Here is a 20,378-nt window from a genome sequence, read left to right as displayed (position 1 = left end):
CGTCTGACCCCACCTCACCGCTGTCTAACACCATTGACCTGTCTGACCCCACCTCACCGCTGTCTCACACCATTGACCTGTCTGACCCCATCTCACCGCTGTCTAACACCGCCCTCCTGTCTGACCCCACCTCACCGCTGTCTAACACCACCCACCCGTCTGACCCCACCTCACCGCTGTCTAACACCGCTCTCCCGTCTGACCCCACCTCACCGCTGTCTAGCATCATACCCCCGTCTGACCCCACCTCACTGCTGTCTAACACCGCTCTCCCGTCTGACCCCACCTCACCGCTGTCTAACACCATCCCCCGTCTGACCCCACCTCACCACTGTCTAACACCACCCAACCGTCTGACCCCACCTCACCGCTGTCTAACACTGCCCACCCATCTGACCCCACCTCACCGCTGTCTAACACCGCCATCCCGTGTGACCCCACCTCACCGCTGTCTAACACCGCTCTCCCGTCTGACCCCACCTCACCGCTGTCTAACACCGCCCTCCCGTGTGACCCCACCTCACCGCTGTCTAACACCGCCCTCCCGTGTGACCCCACCTCACCGCTGTCTAACACCACCCACCCGTCTGACCCCACCTCACCGCTGTCTAACACCACCCTCCCGTCTGACCCCACCTCACCGCTGTCTAACACCATCCTCCCGTCTGACCCCACCTCACCGCTGTCTAACACCACCCTCCCGTCTGACCCTACCTCACCGCTGTCTCACACCAACTTCCCGTCTGACCCACCTCACCGCATTCTAACACCATCCTCCCGTCTGACCCCACCTCACCGCTGTCTAACACCACCCTCCCGTCTGACCCCACCTCACCGCCGTCGAACACCACCCACCCGTCTGATCCCACCTCACCGCTGTCTAACACCGCCCTCCCGTCTGACCCCACCTCACCGCTGTCTAACACCGCCCTCCCATCTGACCCCACCTCACCGCTGTCTAACACCGCTCTCCCGTCTGACCCCACCTCACCGCTGTCTAACACCGCTCTCCCATCTGACCCCACCTCACCGCTGTCTAACACCGCTCTCCCGTCTGACCCCACCTCACCGCTGTCTAACACCATCCCCCCGTCTGACCCCACCTCACTGCTGTCTAACACCGCTCTCCTGTCTGACCCCACCTCACCACTGTCTAACAGCGGCCTCCCGTCTGACCCCACCTCACCGCTGTCTAACACCATCCCCCGTCTGACCCCACCTCACCACTGTCTAACACCACCCAACCGTCTGACCCCACCTCACCGCTGTCTAACACTGCCCACCCATCTGACCCCACCTCACCGCTGTCTAACACCGCCATCCCGTGTGACCCCACCTCACCGCTGTCTAACACCGCCCTCCCATCTGACCCCACCTCACCGCTGTCTAACACCGCTCTCCCGTCTGACCCCACCTCACCGCTGTCTAACACCGCTCTCCCATCTGACCCCACCTCACCGCTGTCTAACACCGCTCTCCCGTCTGACCCCACCTCACCGCTGTCTAGCATCATCCCCCCGTCTGACCCCACCTCACTGCTGTCTAACACCGCTCTCCCGTCTGACCCCACCTCACCGCTGTCTAACACCGCTCTCCCGTCTGACCCCACCTCACCGCTGTCTAACACCGCTCTCCCGTCTGACCCCACCTCACCGCTGTCTAACACCACCCTCCCATCTGACCCCACCTCACCGATGTCTAACACCGCCCTCCCGTGTGACCCCACCTCACCGCTGTCGCACACCACCCTCCCGTGTGACCCCACCTCACCGCTGTCTAACCCCACCCTCCTGTCTGACCCCACCTCACCGCTGTCTAACACCGCCCTCCCATCTGACCCCACCGCACCGCTGTCTAACACCACCCACCCGTCTGACCCCACCTCACCACTGTCTAACACCGCTCTCCCGTCTGACCCCACCTCACCGCTGTCTAACAGCGCCCACCCGTCTGACCCCACCTCACCGCTGTCTAACACCATCCCCCGTCTGACCCCACCTCACCACTGTCTAACACGACCCTCCCGTCTGACCCCACCTCATCGCTGTCTAACACTGCCCTCCCGTGTGACCCCACCTCACCGCTGTCTAATACCACCCTCCCGTGTGACCCCACCTCACCGCTGTCTAACACCGCCCTCCCGTCTGACCCCACCTCACCGCTGTCTAACACCACCCTCCCGTGTGACCCCACCTCACCGCTGTCTAACACCACCCACCCGTCTGACCCCACCTCACCGCTGTCTAACACCACCCACCCGTCTGACCCCACCTCACCGCTGTCTAACACCACCCACCCGTCTGACCCCACCTCACCGCTGTCTAACACCGCTCTCCCGTCTGACCCCACCTCACCCCTGTCTAACACCGCTCTCCCGTCTGACCCCACCTCACCGCTGTCTAACACCGCCCTCCCGTCTGACCCCACCTCACCGCTGATAAACACCACCCTCCCGTCTGACCCCACCTCACCGCTGTCTAACACCACCCTCCAGTCTGATCCCAACTCACCGCTGTCTCACACCACCTTCCCCTCTGACCCCACCTCACCGCTGTCTAACTCCGCCCTCCCGTCTGACCCCACCTCACCGCTGTCTAACAGCGCCCTCCCGTCTGACCCCACCTCACCGCTGTCTAACAGCGCCCTTCCGTCTGACCCCACCTCACCGCTGTCTGACACCATTGACCTGTCTGACCCCACCTCACCGCTGTCTCACACCATTGACCTGTCTGACCCCACCTCACCGCTGTCTAACTCCGCCCTCCCGTCTGACCCCACCTCACCGCTGTCTAACACCATCTCCCCGTCTGACCCCACCTCACCGCTGTCTAACAGCGCCCTCCCGTCTGACCCCACCTCACCGCTGTCTAACAGCGCCCTTCCGTCTGACCCCACCTCACCGCTGTCTGACACCATTGACCTGTCTGACCCCACCTCACCGCTGTCTCACACCATTGACCTGTCTGACCCCACCTCACCGCTGTCTAACTCCGCCCTCCCATCTGACCCCACCTCACCGCTGTCTAGCACCATCCCCCCGTCTGACCCCACTTCACCGCTGTCTAACCCCACCCTCCCGTCTGACCCCACCTCACCGCTGTCTAACCCCACCCTCCTGTCTGACCCCTACTCACCGCTGTCTAACACCATCTCCCCGTCTGACCCCACCACACCGCTGTCTAACACCGCCCTCCCATCTGACCCCACCTCACCGCTGCCTAACACCACCCTCCCGTCTGACCCCACCTCACCGCTGTCTAACTCTGCCCTCCCGTCTGACCCCACCTCACCGCTGTCTAACACCACCCTCCCGTCTGACCCCACCTCACCGCTGTCTAACTCCGCCCTCCCGTCTGACCCCCATCTCACCGCTGTCTAACACCACCCTCCCGTCTGACCCCACCTCACCGCTGTCTAACTCCGCCCTCCCGTCTGACCCCCATCTCACCGCTGTCTAACACCATCCCCCGTCTGACCCCACCTCACCACTGTCTAACACCACCCAACCGTCTGACCCCACCTCACCGCTGTCTAACACTGCCCACCCATCTGACCCCACCTCACCGCTGTCTAACACCGCCCTCCCGTGTGACCCCACCTCACCGCTGTCTAACACCGCTCTCCCGTCTGACCCCACCTCACCGCTGTCTAACACCGCCCTCCCGTGTGACCCCACCTCACCGCTGTCTAACACCACCCTCCCGTGTGACCCCACCTCACCGCTGTCTCACACCATTGACCTGTCTGACCCCATCTCACCGCTGTCTCACACCATTGACCTGTCTGACCCCACCTCACCGCTGTCTAACACCGCCCTCCCATCTGACCCCACCTCACCGCTGTCTAACACCACCCTCCTGTCTGACCCCACCTCACCGCTGTCTAACACCACCCACCCGTCTGACCCCACCTCACCGCTGTCTAACACCGCTCTCCCGTCTGACCCCACCTCAACGCTGTCTAACACCGCCCTCCCGTCTGACCCCACCTCACCGCTGTCTAACACCGCTCTCCCGTCTGACCCCACCTCACCGCTGTCTAACACCGCTTTCCCGTCTGACCCCACCTCACCGCTGTCTAACACCGCTCTCCCATCTGACCCCACCTCACCGCTGTCTAACACCGCTCTCCCGTCTGACCCCACCTCACCGCTGTCTAGCATCATCCCCCCGTCTGACCCCACCTCACTGCTGTCTAACACCGCTCTCCCGTCTGACCCCACCTCACCGCTGTCTAACACCGCTCTCCCGTCTGACCCCACCACACCGCTGTCTAACACCGCTCTCCCGTCTGACCCCACCTCACCGCTGTCTAACACCACCCTCCCATCTGACCCCACCTCACCGATGTCTAACACCGCCCTCCCGTGTGACCCCACCTCACCGCTGTCGCACACCACCCTCCCGTGTGACCCCACCTCACCGCTGTCTAACCCCACCCTCCCATCTGACCCCACCGCACCGCTGTCTAACACCACCCACCCGTCTGACCCCACCTCACCACTGCCTAACACCGCTCTCCCGTCTGACCCCACCTCACCGCTGTCTAACAGCGCCCACCCGTCTGACCCCACCTCACCGCTGTCTAACACCATCCCCCGTCTGACCCCATCTCACCACTGTCTAACACCACCCTCCCGTCTGACCCCACCTCATCGCTGTCTAACACTGCCCTCCCGTGTGACCCCACCTCACCGCTGTCTAACACCACCCTCCCGTGTGACCCCACCTCACCGCTGTCTAACACCGCCCTCCCGTCTGACCCCACCTCACCGCTGTCTAACACCACCCTCCCGTGTGACCCCACCTCACCGCTGTCTAACACCACCCACCCGTCTGACCCCACCTCACCGCTGTCTAACACCACCCACCCGTCTGACCCCACCTCACCGCTGTCTAACACCGCCCTCCCGTCTGACCCCACCTCACCGCTGTCTAACACCATCCCCCGTCTGACCCCACCTCACCGCTGTCGCACACCACCCTCCCGTGTGACCCCACCTCACCGCTGTCTAACCTCACCCTCCTGTCTGACCCCACCTCACCGCTGTCTAAACCGCCCTCCAGTCTGACCCCACCTCACCGCTGTCTAACACCACCCTCCCGTGTGACCCCACCTCACCGCTGTCTAACCCCGCCATCCTGTCTGACCCCACCTCACCGCTGTCTAACACCATCCCCCCGTCTGACCCCACCTCACCGCTGTCTAACACCATCCCCCCGTCTGACCCGACTCACCGCTGTCTAACCCCGCCCACCCGTCTGACCCCACCTCAACGCTGTCTAACAACGCCCTCCCGTCTGACCCCACCTCACCGCTGTCTAACACCATCCTCCCGTCTGACCCCACCTCACCGCTGTCTAACAGCGCCCTCCCGTCTGACCCCACCTCACCGCTGTCTAACACCACCCTCCCGTCTGACCCCACCTCACCGCTCTCTAACACCGCCCTCCCGGCTGACCCCACCTCACCGCTGTCTAACACTGTCCCCCCGTCTGACCCCACCTCACCGCTGTCTAACACCACCCTCCCGTCTGACCCCACCTCACCGCTGTCTAACACTGCCCTCCCGTCTGATCCCACCTCACCGCTGTCTAACACCATCCTCCCGTCTGACCCCACCTCACCGCTGTCTAACAGCGCCCTCCCGTCTGACCCCACCTCACCGCTGTCTAACACCACCCTCCCGTCTGAGCCCACCTCACCGCTGTCTAACACTGCCCTCCCGTCTGACCCCACCTCACCGCTGTCTAACAGCGCCCTCCCGTCTGACCCCACCTCACCGCTGTCTAACCCCATCCTCCCGTCTGAACCCACCTCACCGCTGTCTAACACTGCCTTCCCGTCTGACCCCACCTCACCGCTGTCTAACACCGCCCTCCCATCTGACCCCACCTCACCGCTGTCTAACTCCGCCCTCCCGTCTGACCCCACCTCACCGCTGTCTAACACCACCCTCCCATCTGACCCCACCTCACCGCTGTCTAACTCCGTCCTCCCGTCTGACCCTACCTCACCGCTGTCTAACACCACCCACCCGTCTGACCCCACCTCACCGCTGTCTAACACCACCCTCCCGTCTGACCCCACCTCACCGCTGTCTAACACCACCCTCCTGTCTGATCCCAACTCACCGCTGTCTCACACCACCTTCCCCTCTGACCCCACCTCACCGCTGTCTGTCACCATTGACCTGTCTGACCCCACCTCACCGCTGTCTCACACCATTGACCTGTCTGACCCCACCTCACCGCTGTCTAACACCGCCCTCCCATCTGACCCCACCTCACCGCTGTCTAACACCATCCCCCGTCTGACCCCACCTCACCGCTGTCTAACCCCACCCTCCTGTCTGACCCCACCTCACCGCTGTCAAACACCACCTCCCGTCTGACCCCACCTCACCGCTGCCTAACCCCGCCCTCCCGTCTGACCCCACCTCACCGCTGTCTAACCCCACCCTCCTGTCTGACCCCTACTCACCGCTGTCTAACACCATCTCCCCGTCTGACCCCACCACACCGCTGTCTAACACCGCCCTCCCGTCTGACCCCACCTCACCGCTGTCTAACACCGCCCTCCTGTCTGACCCCACCTCACCGCTGCCTATCACCACCCTCCCATCTGACCCCACCTCACCGCTCTCGAACACCACCCTCCCGTCTGACCCCACCTCACCGCTGTCTAACTCCGCCCTCCCGTCTGACCCCACCTCACCGCTGTCTAACAGCGCCCTCCCGTCTGACCCCACCTCACCGCTGTCTCACACCATTGACCAGTCTGACCCCATCTCACCGCTGTCTCACAATGCCCTCCCATCTGACCCCACCTCACCGCTGTCTAGCATCATCCCCCCGTCTGATCGCACCTCACCGCTGTCTAACCCCACCCTCCTGTCTGACCCCACCTCACCGATGTCTAACCCCACCCTCCCGTCTGACCCCACCTCACCGCTGTCTAACACTGCCCTCCCATCTGACCCCACCTCACTGCTGTCTAACACCATCCCCCCGTCTGACCCCATCTCACCGCTGTCTAACAGCGCCCTCCCGTCTGACCCCACCTCACCGCTGTCTAACACCACCCTCCCGTCTGACCCCACCTCACCGCTGTCTAACACCACCCTCCTGTCTGACCCCACCTCACCGCTGTCTAACACCACCCTCCTGTCTGACCCCACCTCACCGCTGTCTAACTCCGCCCTCCCGTCTGACCCCACCTCACCGCTGTCTAACAGCGCCCTCCCGTCTGACCCCACCTCACCGCTGTCTAACACCACCCTCCCGTCTGACCCCACCTCACCGCTGTCTAACTCCGCCCTCCCGTCTGACCCCACCTCACCGATGTCTAACAGCGCCCTCCCGTCTGACCCCACCTCACCGCTGTCTAGCATCATCCCCCCGTCTGACCACACCTCACCGCTGTCTAACCCCGCCCTCCCGTCTGACCCCACCTCACCGCTGTCTAAACCCGCCCTCCTGTCTGACCCCTACTCACCGCTGTCTAACACAGCCCTCCTGTCTGACCCCTACCTCACCGCTGTCTAACACCGCCCTCCCGTCTGACCCCACCTCACCGCTGTCTAACACCGCCCTCCCGTCTGACCCCACCTCACCGCTGTCTAACTCCGCCCTCCCGTCTGACCCCACCTCACCGATGTCTAACAGCGCCCTCCCGTCTGACCCCACCTCACCGCTCTCGAACACCACCCTCCCGTCTGACCCCACCTCACCGCTGTCTAACTCCGCCCTCCCGTCTGACCCCACCTCACCGATGTCTAACAGCGCCCTCCCGTCTGACCCCACCTCACCGCTGTCTAGCATCATCCCCCCGTCTGACCACACCTCACCGCTGTCTAACCCCGCCCTCCCGTCTGACCCCACCTCACCGCTATCTAACCCCGCCCTCCCGTCTGACCCCACCTCACCGCTGTCTAACACCGCCCTCCCGTCTGACCCCACCTCACCGCTGTCTAACACTGCCTTCCCGTCTGACCCCACCTCACCGCTGTCTAACACGGCCCTCCCGTGTGACCCCACCTCACCGCTGTCTAACACCGCTCTCCCGTCTGACCCCACCTCACCGCTGTCTAACACCGCCTTCCCGTCTGACCCCACCTCACCGCTGTCTAACACTGCCTTCCCGTCTGACCCCACCTCACCGCTGTCTAACACTGCCTTCCCGTCTGACCCCACCTCACCGCTGTCTAACACCAACCTCCCGTCTGACCCCACCTCACCGCTGTCTAACACCGTCCTCCCGTCTGACCCCGCCTCACCGCTGTCTAACACCGCCCTCCCGTCTGACCCCACCTCACCGCTGTCTAACACCGCCCTCCCGTCTGACCCCACCTCACCGCTGCTAACACCATCCCCCGTCTGACCCCACCTCACCGCTGTCTAACACCGCTCTCCCGTCTGACCCCACCTCACCGCTGTCTAACACCATCCTCCCGTCTGACCCCACCTCACCGCTGTCTAACACCACTCTCCCATCTGACCCCACCTCACCGCTGTCTCACACCACCTGCCCATCTGACCCCACCTCACCGCTGTCCAACGCCATTCCCCCATCTGACCCCACCTCACCCCGTGCTGTCTAACACCTCCCACCTGTCTGCTCCTCTACCCCATCCAACATCACCCGCACCTCCCCATCTGGCCCCACCCTTCGCCTGCACCTTCCATGCCCTTCCCATTTCACGACCCCTCTCCAGGGCAGCCGGTCTGAACACCAACAGTATGACTGCTACTGCTTTTTGGGGGATGGGGTTTGGGGGTTAGGTTCAAAATAGCACACACACACACACACGCACACACACACGCACACACACACACACACACTACGCACACATGTAGCCACATACACACGCAGCCACACACACATGCAGCCACACAAACAAGCACGCACATGCCCTCGCAAGCACACATGCAGTCACACGCCCACACACAGCCTCAAGTACGCACACACACGCACACATGCAGCCACGCACACACATTCTCTCACACGCACACATGCAGAAACATGCTCACACACAGCCGCACGCAGACACGCTGTCTCACACACACATACTCTCGCACGCCCAAGCACACATGCAGACACACGCCCACTCACAGACACACGCACGTACACACACACATGCACACACAGACCCACAGCCACATACACACATATTGTCACACGCACACATGCAGACACACACACACACACAGCTGCACGCACACACGCAGACACACACGCAGCCACAGACATACACAGACATGCGGAATCCCCCCACACACAAACACACAGAGACACAGACACATAGACATGCTCACACACAAGCACACACAGGCACACAGACATACACACTCTCACGCACACATACTGACACACACACCCAGGCACACATGCTGTCACTCACACACAGACTCAAGCGCACACACATACTCTCACAGACAGGCAGACAGACACACACACACACACACACACACACACACACACACACACACACACACACACACACACACACAAACACACACACACACAGTCACGCACACAAAATTTTACTGCAACTTTTTTACAGGTTCCACCTCTGCCCGCTACAGGACAATGTTGGAGAGATTATCTGGGGAAGAGGGTTTAGGGTATACCTCCATGTAGTCCTTCAGAAAAAGTGTGGGGAGAGAGAGAGGGGGTTGGCGGTCAGTCATTTGGAGATTATGTCTGGGCTCCCATCGATGTCCAGCACAGCACTCAGCAACACTTCAGTCAGCCGAGTCCATTTTTAATTACTGTAAACAAAAGGCACAATCAGTGTTGGAAACACCTCTTTGATGTAATGTTTCTCTCGACACCTTGAGATCTTCTTTGGATAATCTGAAATTCGGATAATTGATTTTAAGATAATCGAGGTTCCTCTGTGCACCATTTCTATCAAGTAAGCATCCAATGTCTCTCCTGAATATCTAACACACTGTCTCTGCCACAATGTACCAGGCAGTACTTTCCATAACCTAACCACTGGCTGTGTGAAAAGGTGTCCTATCACATCACCCTTGCTTCGTTTAATATAATCTATGCTGTATCACTCTTCTCTATCTTTTACAAGTGGGGGCACTTTCTCTCGGTCTGTTCCAACCCACCCGATCATGATCTTGAAGACCTATATTAAACCTCAAGTCACCATCTTCTCTCCAACGGTAACAGGCCCATTTTCTTCAGCCCGTTGAACCTCGATTATCTTAAAATCAATTATCCGAATTTCAGATTATCCAAAGAAGATCTCAAGGTGTCGAGAGAAACATTACATCAAAGAGGTGTTTCCAACACTGATTGTGCCTTTTGTTTACAGTAATTAAAAATGGACTCGGCTGACTGAAGTTTCTCTTTCCTGGAACCCTTCTTGTAAATCGCTTCTGCACTCACTCCAGTACGTTCACATCTAACACAGCAGCCAGAACTGTACTCCAGCATGCAATGTTTCACCCAACAAAGGCTCATGATTTCAAGTAAACCTGCCGGACCGTAACCTGGTGTCGTCTGACTTCTGAACAAGTTTAATATCACCTCCCTTCTCTTGTTTTCTATGTCCCTGTTGATAAAGCCAAGAGCACTGCAGGTTTTAGATTAGGTTAGGTTTCCTTCAGTGTAGAAACAGGCCCTTCGGCCCAACAAATCCACACCAACCCTCCAAACAGTAACCCACCCAGACCCATTCCCCTATCCCATCTTTATCCCTGACGAATGCATCTAACACTATGGGGCAATTTAGCATGGCCTATTCACCTGACCTGCACATCTTTGGACTGTGGGAGGAAACCGGAGCAAACCCACGCAGACACGGGGAAATGTGCAAACTCCCCACAGACAGTCACCTGAGGCAAGAATCGAATGCAGGTCCGTGGGTGTTGTGAGGCAGTAGTGCTAACCACTGAGCCACCCATAAAGGATTGGCTGATGACGACTCTTGATTCCAGATTCTTTAATTGACTTGAAATTGCCCCATCTGCCATGGCTGGATCTGAACCCTAGACCCCAGAACATTAGCTGAGTTTCTGGATTAATAATCCAGTGATAATGCCACTAGGCCATTGCCTCCCAGTTACTTTATGAGCCACACTCTCTGCCTGTCCTGCTACCTTCAATTATCTGTGTATTTGTATCACTGCAGTTGTAACCTGTCTTCGCAAAAGCATAAAAAAATTAGTCAGTGAGGCAAATCTTGTTAAATTGACTCATTTTGCAGACAAGCTGACAACTGCTCAGTAACCTGATGACTGACAAACCATGTCAACTGCCCTGGAGCCTTAACCTTACAGAGGTGCAGTATGGGAATGTTACATTGCTCATCTGAATAAATTTTAACTGCCCTATCTAATGGGCTTGAAGTAGCTTAAACCAAATCGATGGAAACTTTCAAACAATTTATTTCACAATATGCTAAGACTCAAGGGCCACGGTGGGTTATTTTTTTTGTTTAGAAATCAGACAGGTCATACAAAGTATTTTTTTTAATTTGATTCATTTTCGTCAGTGAAAAGTTTTGTTTTGCATGCAGTACAGGCAGATCATACCATACAGAGTGTGTGAGGGAAATAGAACAGAGCAAGGAATACAGTGTTACGGCAACAGAGAAGGTGTACAGTGAATGAGATCAACATTAAATTTTAAATCTGAGTCTAATAACAGCAAGGCGGGAGCTGTTCTTGAACCTGTTGGTGTGTGTGTTTAAGTTTTTATATCTTCTGCCCGAGACAAGAGGATGGAAGAGATTATAATCTGGGGGGGGAGCGGGTGTGAGAACTGTGGATGGAGCCAGTGGATGGAAGGTTGGTTTGGGTGATGGACTGGGCTGCGTCCACAACTCTCTGTAGTTTCTTACGGTCCTAGGCAGAGCAGAACATGATGAATCTAGATAGGATCAAATGCCCTCAAGCAGAAGCAAAAAAAGTCTTTTGTTTTAGACATGGTACCAGTTTCTGCCTCTTCCACCCTTTCAGTCACTGATTTCCAGGTCCTGGCCAGCTTCTGACTGAAAATGCTCCCTCGTTTCCCCACTGGTCCTATCTGCAAAAACTTTAAATTTAACGTCCCATGGTTTTTGACCTCTCTTCTGAGGTCAACATGCCATTGCATGCACTCCCCCTCCTGCTTTGAAGCAACTTAAATTGAATCATTGCTCAGTTTGTCCAGGACAAGATGCAGCAGCAACAATTGATCTGATCTCTCATCCATGGGTCATTGTTCAGTTCTGGGTGATTATACAGTTACAGAATTCTTACAGTGTGGAAACAGTCCACACTGACCCTCCGAAAAGTAACCCACCCAAACCTATTCCCCAATACTCTACGTTTGCCCCTGACCTAACTGCACATCCCTGAACACTATGGGCAATTTAGCATGGCCAGTTCACCTAACCAGCACATCTTTAAATTGTAGGAGGAAACCGAAGCACCCAGAGGGATTAATGCCGCTGCCTCACAACGCCAGGGAATCAGGTTCAATTCCACCCTCAGGCGACTGTCTGTGTGGAGTTTTCACATTCTCCCCGTGTCTGTGTGGGTTTTCACTGGGTGCTCTGGTTTCCTCCCACAGTCCAAAGATGTGCAGGTTAGGTTAATTGGCCATGCTAAATTGCCCATAATGTGCAGGGATGCGCAGGGTTGATGGATTAGCCATGGGGATGCAGGGTTATAAGGGTGGTGTGGGTCTGGGTGGGAAGCTCGTCAGAGTGGTGTGAACTCGATGGACCGAACGGCCTGCTTCCACACTAAAGGGATTTTGTGATCATGACCAGCTGTTCTCTACCCTCTCCAGTGCAGTCCCATCTTGCTTCCAATGAAAGAATCAAACAGTATGCAAGCTGACTAATGCTGTACCATAATATCAATGATCTTGGCTAATGAAGGAAAGCATATACTGTGCCTTCTAATCCCCTTTATCGATCTACCTTAATACCCATGAGGCTGTAGGGTTCATGGTCCGTCTGATCCTCCACTCTGTTCATTATCCTTTCATTTATTGTGTATTCCTTGTTGAGTTTTCCAAAACTTCCCAAGATTGGATTCCATTTTCCACTTTGCCGCCTAACTCATCAAACCACGGGTATCCTGCAGTCCAAAGTTTCCTCCTCATTGTCAACCATGCGGTAAATATTCATGGTATCTCTTAACTCTGTAACCACACTTGCCTACATTTGAATCGAAATCATGAAGATATTCTTGTGTGCTCTGCCCAAGTATTTAGCCCTTTGTCTGGCAATACACCATACTCGAACTCAGCACCGCCCTCCTAACCTGCAACCTTCTTCCTGACCTCTCCGCCCCCACCCCACTCCGGCCTATCACCCTCACCTTGACCTCCTTCCACCTATCACATCTCCAACGCCCCTCCCCCAAGTCCCGCCTCCCTACCTTTTATCTTAGCCTGCTGGACACACTTTTCTCATTCCTGATGAAGAGTCTGGCCCGAAACGTCGAATTTCCTGTTTCTTGGATGCTGCCTGACCTGCTGCGCTTTAACCAGCAACACATTTTCAGCTCTGAAGTGACTGAGTGCCTGGTTAACTCTTAGTTTATATTTTTCTATCCTGCAGAGCACATTGTATGTATTTTATTCCAGGAGAAGTAGTTACACTCTCTTCTATATCCTACCCTATACGTTAGGGTTAGACGCTCAAAGCTTCAATTTTTCTAACCATCCTTTTCTTCCATTTGTCCCAGCATTTGTTGTCAACCTGTTGGGAATCGATACAGTCGGGAGTTTCCAAGTTTACAAAGTTTCCATCACAAAGAGGATTAAACTCGGTAAGTAACGGAAAGGAACCAACACCGGCCTAGCCCCACCAGATTTGATGTGGCCTTCCAACGCTACGTGCTTAGCCTCACTTGAATTCCGTGGAAGCGGCAGGTCAACATTAAAACAGAACAAAATTGCAAACAGGAGGGGGCTTCCCCCATCAGGTCAGAGGTTGCGAGATGAAAAATACTGCAGACGCTGGAAATCTGAGACAATGCAAGGAATTGCTGGAGAAACTCAGCAGGTCTGACAGCCTCTGTGGAGAAAGGGAAACAGGGGTAATGTTTCGAGTCCAGCACGACTCTTCATAGAATCCCTACAGTGCAGAAACAGGCCATTCGGCCCAACAAGTCCACACCAACCCTCTGAAGAGTAACACACCCAGACCCATTCCCCTGCCCTATTATTTTACATTTACCCCTGATAGAGCACCTAACCTACACACACCGTTGAAGACTATAGGCAATTAGCATGACCAATCCAGCTAACCTAGGTAGAAAGTGAGGACTGCAGATACTGGATATCAGAGACGGGAATGTGGTGCTGATAAAGCACAGCAGGTCAGGCAGCATCCGAGGAGCAGGAGAATCGATATTTCGGTCATGAGCCTTCCATCAGGAAATCCAAAACATCAATTCTCCTGCACTTTTCCAGCACCAAACTTGCAGCTCCAACCCACCTAACCTGCACGTCTTGGGATCGTGTGAGGAAGCCTACATAGCTGTGGGGAGAATGTGCAAACTCTGCACAGACAGTCGCTCAATGCTGGAATTGAACCCAGGTCAATTAGCATGACCAATCCACCTAACCTAGGAGATGGTGAAGACTGCAGATGCTGGAGATCAGAGTCGAGAGTGTGGTGCTGGAAAAGCACAGCAGGTCAGGCAGCATCTGAGGAGGAGGAGGGATGCGTTTCCAGAGCATTGACTATAATATTGCTGGCACTCACAAAGTACATCCTATTCAAGGACATTTTAACCTAGTGGTCAAGCTTCCATCTCGCACAGTATAAAGTCTGCATGTGAGATCTACTTTGAAAAATTGTAAAGAGATCAATAATATTTGCAACTTGATGTTTCTATTCATGATGCTTGTAGAGAGCGATAAACAATATATTTTGAATTACTTTGAAGGAGGAAAACATAAACGACAATCTAATGTGGCATCAAAATGTAATGTGAGACCAGCTCACCCCGAACCCAGAAGCAGAAATTGCTGGAGAAACTCAGCAGGTCAGGCAGCACCTGTGGAGACAGAAAACCACAGTTCACATTCCGAGTCCGGTGACAACTAGATAAGGGGCTGGATAGGCTACAGGATTGTGTACGCTTCTTGCACCCAGATTGTAGGAGGGATGTGGTTGCACTGGAAAAGGCGCAGAGGTGATTGACCAGGGTGTTGCCTGGTCTGGAGAGTGTTATATATGAAGGGAGACTGGACAGACTATCACAGAGAGTTTGACAGCATAGAAAAAGGCCCTTTAGCCTGACTGAATCTGTGCTGGTCAACATAAAGCCTACCTAACTATTTCTAGCTTCCTTCCTATCGGAAGGATGTTGTGAAACTTGAAAGGGTTCAGAAATGATTGACAAGGATGTTGCTAGGATTGGAGGATTTGAACTATAGGGAGAGGCTGAATTGGCTAGGGCTGTTTTCCCTGGAGCTGAGGGGTGACCTTACAGAGGTTTACAAAATTATGAGGGGTATGGATGGGATAAATAGACAAAGTCTTTTCCCTTGGGTGGGGAGTCCAAAACTAGAGGGCTTGGTTTAGGGTGAGAAGGGAAAGATATAAAAGAGACCTAAGGAACAACTTTTTCACAGAGAGGGTGATGCGTGTATGGCATGAGCTGTCAGAGGAAGTGGTGGAGGCTGGTACAATTACAGCATTTAAAAGGCATCTGGATGGGTATATGAATAGGAAGGGTTTGGAGGGATATGGGCCGGGTGTTGGCAAGTGGGACGAGGTTGGGTTAGGATATCTGGTCAGTATAGACGAGATGGGCTAAAGGGTCTGTACCCATGCTGTATATCTCTATGGTTTTATGACTCCATAACAGAATGTTCGGGGGAACCTAGGTTTAAATCCCGCCATGGCAGTTGGTGGAATTTGAATTCAATGAAAAAGAACTGGAATTGAGAGCCTAACAAAACGATGAATCCATTGTTGGAAAAACCCATTTGGATCACGGATATCCTTTAGGGAAGGAAAGTGCCATTCTTACCTGGACTGGCCTACATATGACTCTAGACCCACAGCAACTTAAAGCAGAGGAGACTGAGAAGGAACCTGATTGAGGTGTGTAAAATGGTTAGGGGAATTGTCAAGGGGAAATGGGGGAAGAACCTCTCCCCTTGGTACGGGAATCAATGACCAGGGGCCATAGATTTAAGATAAGAGGCAGAAGGGGATGTGAGGAATTCATTTTTACCCAGGGGCTGGTGGGATTCTGGAACACACTGACTGTAAGTCTGATAGAGACAGAGAACCCATTGAAGAAGCCTTTACATGTGCACTTGCAATGCCAGGTCTATACGCCAAATGCTGGAAACTGGGAATTTCGAAAACTCATTCACAGGATGAGGGTGTCACCTACCAAGGCCCAGCATTTATTGCTTGTCCCTTATTAACCAGACGAGCCGTTAAGAGTCAACTACATTGTTGTGGGTCTGGAGTTAGATGTAGGCCAGACTAAATAAGGATGGCAATTTCCTCCCCATAAGGACATAGTGAACCAGATGGGTTTTTCCAGCAATCGATTCTTGGCTTCATTAGACTCTTAATTCCATGTTTTTTTCTCATTGAATTCAAATTCTACCAACTGCCATGATGGGACTCAAACTCAGGTCCCCCAAGTATTACCTGGGTTTCTGGAATTAGAATACTTTAGAGCTTTATTTTGACCAGCACAGAATCAGTGGGCTGAAGGACCATTTTCTCTGCTATAAAGCTCTCTATAACTCTTCTTTGGAACTCATTTGCAGATGAGTAGGTCTGGACTTGGAACATTGTCTCTGTTTCTTTCTCTCTCTCTCTCTCTCTCTCTCTCTCCCTCTCTTTCTCTCTCTCATCGCGCTCTCTGTCTCTCTCCCTCTCTTCAAAGATGCTGCCAGACCTGCTGCGTTTCTCCAGCATCCATTGCAAGTCTGCAGCTTTGAGCGAAAACAGTGCGTGCTTTAAAAGAGAATGGCGGAGAGCCACAATGACAGGCAGCAGCTGCATAGGCCGAAGGCTTCAGAGTGATCAGCATTGGCTAACTGCATTCTGAAACCGGCCCAGCTTGAATAAGGCATTCAATAAGCCACGGTTTGATTGGGCTCCATTTTTGCAGGCCTACTCCACCAGGCCGAGGTAACTAAGATTATGTATTCCTTCCCCTCTTTCAAACAGCCAGCGACGAGGGCATTCAGGTGGACGACGTCCGGCACTTCCTCAAACAGATGGCCTGCCCCATGAACCTGGTGCCTCACAGGTCCTACCTCCTCATGGGAAAGGACGGCAAGACCAAAGATGAAAACCACAAGTACGTGAGATTTCGATGGCCTCAACTGAGTCGTAAGGCAAAACAAACACCTTCCGAACCCACGGCCACTTACGTCTAGAAGCACGAGGGCAGCAGGTACACGGGAATGCCACCTTCCAAGCCAGTCACCACCCTGACTTGGAAATGTGTCACCATTCCATCACTGTCACTGGGTCAAATTCCTGGAAACACCCTCCCTAAGGGCATTGTGGGTCAACCCACAGCAGGTAGACCGCAGCGCTTCAAGAAGGCAGCTCGCCCCACTAACGAGGGACAGGCAATAAATGCTGGCCCAGCCAGTGACATCCACATCCCACAAATGAATACCTTATAAAAATAATTGGACCAGATTTACTTAGAATACCGGGTCGGCATGGGCGCGATGGACCGAAGGGTCTGTGTCTGCACTGTTCAGCTCAATGAGTCTCTGCAATCGATCCGAGCATCTGAAATTGGGTGGTACCTGAATGTAGGTTTGCTCACTGAGCTGGAAGGTTCATTGTTGAATGTTTCGCCACCATACTAGGTAGCATCATCAGTGAGCCAACGGATGAAGCTTCATTCAGAGGCTCACTGAAGATGTCACCTGGTATGGTGGCGAAACGTCTGAAAGTGAATCTACAACCACAACCTGAGCTCCAAAACCTCTCAAAGCTCTCTAAGGGGTGACACCACGAAGATCTGCGCATTCTGACCGTGGCCCCAAGTTGGCTAAAAGCCAGATTATCTGGTATCTCGACCTTATTGCATGTGGGATCTTGCTGTGTGCTGATTGGGTACCCACCTCCAACACTTGTACAACTGATGGGTTTGCTGCAAACTCTTCTTGCCGTGGGTTGGGATGAGACACGGTGCTTTGGAATTAATGTTGCCTCTCTCTTTGTTGTTCTCCCCCCCCCTCCCCCCACCCCCATTGCACTGGCCCCACTCCGTTCTGCCAACCAATCACAACGCAGCACCCAGTACATCCTGGATTCAGAGTCTTGGGTTGAAGAGATACCACCGCAAGTAAAATGCGACAGCACGAATTTCAGAAGTACCTGTGAGAAATTGTCTCGATTCATGGATGATCTTCAAAAAGACGGATGCCAGTTGTAAGGAAAAGCGTTATGGACTTGTTCACCATGTAGCCTGTTGAACTGCTTTATTATCTCTGGAAGAAAAGCTTCGCCTGTGTATCGAATGATTTGTGGCACAGGACTGTCTTGCTTCCACCAATAATGTCCCTGTTATGATTCTTAAACTTGATTGTGATTCTTTCTTCATCTTCTCTGTGTTACCAAGAGAAACCAGCAGAGGGAGATTGTCAACGGATCTCTTGGGATCCTGGTAAGGGGTTTCTGTTGCACACAGAGAATGCCAACTGTGCACAGAGGTTGCTAAAATGAGTGAACACAGAGTGACATGCAAACACCGTCCAATGGGAGGAGGTTATTAAAGGTGCTGGGGAGGTGGAATCATAGAGACAACAGCATGGAATAAAACCCTTCCGTCCAACTCATCCATGTCGATCATAATCCTAAACTATACTAGTTCCAACTGCCTGCTCCTGACCCATATCCCTTTCCTATTGATGTGCTTATCCAAATGTCTTTTAAACGTTGTAACTGTACCCATTTCCTCCACTTCCTCAGGACGTCCAATCCACACATGAACCAACTTATGTGTAAAAAGAACTCCTCATCTCTTTTTTAAATCTCTCTCCTCTCACCCTAAAAATGTTCACCAATGTCTTGAAGTCGCATGTCTGAGGGAAAAGACACCTGCTGTTAACTCTATCCATGCCATGTCATTATTTTATACATTTCTACAAGGTTCATAAGTCAGTAAGACATAGAAGTGGAAGTAAGGCCATTCGGCCCATCGAGTCCACTCCGCCATTCAATCATGGCTGATGGGCATTTCAACACCATTTATCCGCACTCTCCCCGTATCCCTTAATTCCTTGCGAGATTAAGAATTTATCAATCTCTGCCTTGAAGACATTTAACGTCCCGGCCTCCACTGCCCTCTGTGGCAATGAATTCCACAGGCCCACCACTCTCTGGCTGAAGAAATGTCTTCTCATTTCCATTTATAATTGACCCCTCTAATTCTAAGGCTGTGCCCATGGGTCCTGGTATTCCCACCTGATAGAAACAATTTCCCAGCATTCACCCTTTCTAAGCCATGCATTACATTGTAAGTTTCTATTAGACCTCCCTTCAACCTTCTAAACTCTGATGAATAGTTGCCCGCCTCGGGCAACTGACTGTGTGGAGTTTGTACATTCTCCCAGTGTCTGCATGGGTTTCCTCTGGTTTCTTCCCACAGTCCAAAGATGTGCAGGTTAAGTGAATTGGCCATGCTAAATTGCCCGTAGTTTTAGTTGAAGGGGTAAATGTAGGGGATGGGTCTGGGTGGGTTGCTCTTCGGAGGGGCGGTGTGGACTTGTTGGGCTGAAGGGCCTGTTTCCACACTGTAAGTAATCTAATCTAATACAATCCCAGAATCCTCAACAGCTCATCCCTCGACTTTCTGCGCTCCAGCAAAAAAAGTCCCAGCCTTTCTTTGGAACTGAAACCTTCCACTTCCAGCAGCATCATGGGAAATCTCTTCTGAACCTTCACCAACTTAATAATATCCTTCATGTAACCGGGCGACGAGAACTGGAAGCGCAATGAGGCCAGAGGGAGAGAAATGCCAAAAGCGAAGAGAGAGAAGTGCAGAAAGTGGTGGGTATCTACATACCACTCCCTGGACATTATCACCTAAAAACTCAAGACATCTAGATAGACCGACTCATTGGAGTTTAGAAAAACGAGAAGTGATCTCATTGAAACATATGTGATTCTTCAAGGGCTTGACAGGGTAACTGCTGAGAGGATGTTTCCCCTTGTTGAGGAAGAGAGGGCATGGTCTCAGAATAAAGGCATTGTCTCTTTAAGACTGAGATGAGGGGGGGATTTCTTCTCTGTGACTCTTTAGAACTCCTTACCACAGAGAGAGCCGTGGGAGCAGGGTCGCTGTGTATATTTAAGGCTGAGATCAATTCTTGATGTAACGTTCTGTAGTTATTCATGAATGTAATCTTGT

General features: G+C 53.7%; 1 protein-coding gene across 1 annotated transcript in view; it reads left to right on the top strand.

Annotated features, from left to right (window-relative positions):
* LOC132832576 (complement C4-like) overlaps positions 1-18,401 on the top strand; it is a 155,108-nt gene extending 136,707 nt beyond the window's left edge. Inside the window, exons 37-39 of the mRNA XM_060850669.1 lie at positions 13,704-13,787; positions 17,171-17,303; positions 18,260-18,401. Of these exons, the coding sequence (XP_060706652.1) occupies positions 13,704-13,787; positions 17,171-17,303; positions 18,260-18,401 (359 nt within the window). The remainder of the gene's footprint in view (positions 1-13,703; positions 13,788-17,170; positions 17,304-18,259) is intronic.
* Positions 18,402-20,378: the final 1,977 nt, after the last annotated feature.

Source organism: Hemiscyllium ocellatum, chromosome 35 (genome assembly GCF_020745735.1).
Source record: "Hemiscyllium ocellatum isolate sHemOce1 chromosome 35, sHemOce1.pat.X.cur, whole genome shotgun sequence".
In the NCBI taxonomy this organism is placed as follows: Eukaryota; Metazoa; Chordata; class Chondrichthyes; order Orectolobiformes; family Hemiscylliidae; genus Hemiscyllium; species Hemiscyllium ocellatum.
Note: the sequence above shows the minus strand (reverse complement) of the source record. Positions and strands in the feature narration are given on the sequence as shown.